Raw genomic sequence first — 3,626 nt, forward strand, 5'->3', positions numbered from 1 at the left:
CTGCATGTCATTCCCCCTCTCTCTCCCTTATCATGTTTTCATCTGTCCTGTCAATTAAAGGCCTAAATGCCCAAAAAGTAATCTTTAAAAAAATATATATACATATCATGACTGAGTCATTCAACATGTGTTCCCGATGTCATTGACATATGGTAGTTTTCCTGTTTTTTGTTTGTTTGTTTTTTTAACTACAAACACTGTTGCATGAGGTAAAGGTTAGATTACTCCACTGACACTCCACCCATCAGCTGCCATCATCACTGTTAAAAGAGAGGGTGTGGTTCACACCTGTCACTCAGGCAGAATATCATTTTCCATTTTTTGTCATAAAGCAATTATATTGTCTCTTTATTACTGCCATGAGCTGTAAAATCTGATCTTATGATGAAACACATCCGTTTAGTGAACCGAGGGAAGTTTAATAGTTCACTGAGAATATTTAGTAACATCGCATATTTACACAAAGACATACGAGAAGAGTCAGGTCACTGATCCACAAGTTACTGAAACAAGGCAAATTTATTCAACCTCCTAAAGGTTGACAGCAGTGTGAAAATCTCTGCTGTATGTGAATGTTTAGCTAAATTATAAGTCTGATGATATTGTATATTTAATGAAAGATGCTGTCAAGTTTTACTAGAGACAAACCAGGGACTAAAAGTGAGTATATATTTCAATCTATACTGCTCATTCTCTTTTTAAATCTGTTATTTCTTAAAAATGCAACTATATGTATGTTCAAACCCGTTTAAAAGTATTAACAAACTAACACATTGCTGGTTTTGGTATTTTTATGTGAGTTGGTGACAATATGAAGAGTATAATAAAAGTAATGCTAGACTTATTCTTTTAGCAATTGCTAGATTAATTACCAACAATAGGAGCTTATACAATTCAAACACTTTATTATAAACCCCAAAATGAAAATAAATTACATCAGGTCCATAAAAACTTTGTATTGTATTCCAATGCCTGTTTCTTATTCTAACCTGGTTGATGGTTTTCTCCATCTGCACCAGGCCCAGGTTGGGTAGTGTGGTCTTGATGAAGTCCACTATGGACTCCAGGTTCTCATGCTGCAGGATCAGAGGCTTGTGGCTCCCCAGCAGGCTCAAGGCCACCTTAAAGATGACCTCTGACCCCTGCAGGAACAACATATCTGACAGAAGACAAAGAGGAGTCAAAAGGTTACAAAAAAGAAAGAAAAATAATCGGTTAAGCCCTGACGTGACAGTTTTTTTTTTTTAATTACGCAACAGTAAAATGAATAATGACAGAAGCTCACAGCACAGCTTACTGTGTTGATTGGTGACTTAAAGAGTTTTTTTAAATGAAAGATGCTTTGACGTCAACAAAAAGGTTTAAGCAAACATAAATATAGGCCAGAGACGGAGTAGGTGTGTGTATTTTTGTGCATGCTTTGAATGTATTAGGGTGGGGTCAGGGTTTGGCAGGATTGCATGAGATCATACAACAGATAAAGGAATGGAAGCGCCGTTGTGGAGCCACACACACACACACACACACACACACACACACACACACACACACACACACCAACCACACCACACACACACACACACACACACCACCACACACACACACACACACCCACCACCTCCACACACACACACACACACACACACACACACACACACACACACAATGCTCAGATAAGCGTGAGGAGCTATGGAGTCTTGTTGGCTGACTGAACACCATGCAATAAATTAACCATGATAACAACAGTAAGAAAGGAATAAGGAAAGCAAATACATGAAAGAGAAAGACATATACCAAAAGGCTGTGGGTGTGATGGTATTTACACAAATGATAAAAGAGGAAAACAACATCACAAAATCTCAAATATGTCCGTTTGCATGTGCCTCACACAGACTTTATTCCAAAGAATCATTATCTACAATTTCAGTTATGCGGTAACAATATACAATGCCACTCCTATCTTCTTTGCCTCACTGCCAAAATTATTACATTGCTTGTATTGTGCTTTCTACAACTTGTGTTTCCTCTTGCTTTTTTGTCCCACTGCCCACTCCCACTTCCATTACTTTTAGTTCAACATCTAATTAGAAAAGTTGACTAGGAAGAGGGGACAATTCTCCCCAACATCCTGCTTCTGTCCTACATCTACAAACAGTGTGGTGGCCAAGTAGAACAAGGTATGAGTGTAGATACATACACAGTTCTCAAAGCTTACCAAAGACTCTGGCCACAAAGCCGAGGGGGAAGTGTGAGGCAAAGGCGGTGAGAAACCAGGGGGTGGCGTATAAGCTGGGTCCAATCTCCTGCTGCTCTAGATGGCTGTAAAGATCCCGGTGGTAGTCATGGAGCAGCCGCGACAACTGGTACATCTGAATCTGACATGAACAACATACCAGATAGTTTATGTTGGCCTGACTTTGAGCATGCGGTAAAGTCTAGCAGCTAGAGAAGTTTCCTTCTGCTTGTAGCTTAATCCCAACAAAACAGCAAGGTTGAATTTTAGCCTGCATGCACGTTTTTTGGCCTAAAACAGAGCAGATTATATTGGTAGAGAGAGCAAATTAGTGGACTGCTGAGTAGCCTATCCTGCTTTCTGTTTGCTGCTAGACTGCTGAGTTCTCGGCAAACCTTTTTTATTTTTTTATACGTTTATTGACAATAGATATTGTCTGTGAAATAGATCAACAGAAAGGAGAGAAAGCAGCGCAACCGTAGCCACGTGTCTTGAGAAGCTTGTTGTTTTGTTGGTTTTTTTGAACTCTCTTTGCAATGTTTTTGCCATCTCATTTTTCTCTTGCTTTTCCTCACAGCTGCACTCATATGCTGCTCTCACTGCTCGCTCTTCTTACACAGGCACTGACGTCACTCACTTAAGGCCCAATGCCATTCTTTAACTTACACTACTCTCGTAGTGAGGTTGTGGTTAACCGCCATATTGCGGTGATACGTTGCTTTCCTTACCGTGGTAAAGAAAAGATCCATACCGTCACAGCCCTATATGTGCTTTTATCATTTTATACATGGTTTGTGGTAGAGCTATGAGCCTATGCATGACATGTACGCATGTGTCACATAACCTGCTCAAAACTATAACTACACAACGGTGCTATGGCAGAACTCCTGTTGCATTAAGTATGAATCCAGTAACATCTCAATCAAACCAAAGGTGTCTTTTTGTTAAAACATGAAAATGTTTTCTGAAATTTTGAAAACAGGAGGGAGTGATGAAATGCATCACATTTCAAATATATATGAAATTTCAGATGAACAGACTGATTGATGAATGGACATGCTATTTAACCCTTGTGTTTTCTTTCCTTCAAAATTGAAAATCAACACTTTTGTTGATGCTTTTTTATCAATGTTTTAAACTTTTTCTTATGATTTTGTCCCATTTTCCAACAATGTTGATGCTTTTTTTCAATGTTTGACACTTTTTTTGATGTTTTCAACACTCTTTAACACTGACTTATTAACTTTAGTTTTACAGTTATTGTTGGAATGTATGGTCAATAAACCTCTTTTATAGGACATTATAGCAAATGTTTGAGTTAGAAAGCAGAAATTATGAATTATTTAGACTAAAAATTAAAGGAATGTATGATGATGGATAATCACAGACTGGA

At 38.3% G+C, this 3,626-nt stretch overlaps 1 protein-coding gene and 1 long non-coding RNA gene across 7 annotated transcripts in view; one reads left to right on the forward strand and one right to left on the reverse strand.

Moving 5' to 3' along the window:
• tbc1d1 (TBC1 (tre-2/USP6, BUB2, cdc16) domain family, member 1) overlaps positions 1-3,626 on the reverse strand; it is a 67,219-nt gene that overhangs the window by 3,994 nt on the left and 59,599 nt on the right. For all 6 annotated transcript variants that reach the window (XM_032543353.1, XM_032543360.1, XM_032543369.1 and 3 more), the window contains 2 exons: positions 2,216-2,375; positions 990-1,159 (listed from right to left, as the gene is read on the reverse strand). In XM_032543353.1, coding sequence (XP_032399244.1) covers positions 990-1,159; positions 2,216-2,375 — 330 coding nt within the window. The remainder of the gene's footprint in view (positions 1-989; positions 1,160-2,215; positions 2,376-3,626) is intronic.
• LOC116706544 (uncharacterized) overlaps positions 1,390-3,626 on the forward strand; it is a 13,287-nt gene continuing 11,050 nt past the window's right edge. Inside the window, exon 1 of the long non-coding RNA XR_004336268.1 lies at positions 1,390-1,399. This is a non-coding gene — a long non-coding RNA (uncharacterized LOC116706544). The remainder of the gene's footprint in view (positions 1,400-3,626) is intronic.

Source organism: Etheostoma spectabile, chromosome 2, assembly GCF_008692095.1.
Source record: "Etheostoma spectabile isolate EspeVRDwgs_2016 chromosome 2, UIUC_Espe_1.0, whole genome shotgun sequence".
Taxonomy (NCBI): domain Eukaryota; kingdom Metazoa; phylum Chordata; class Actinopteri; order Perciformes; family Percidae; genus Etheostoma; species Etheostoma spectabile.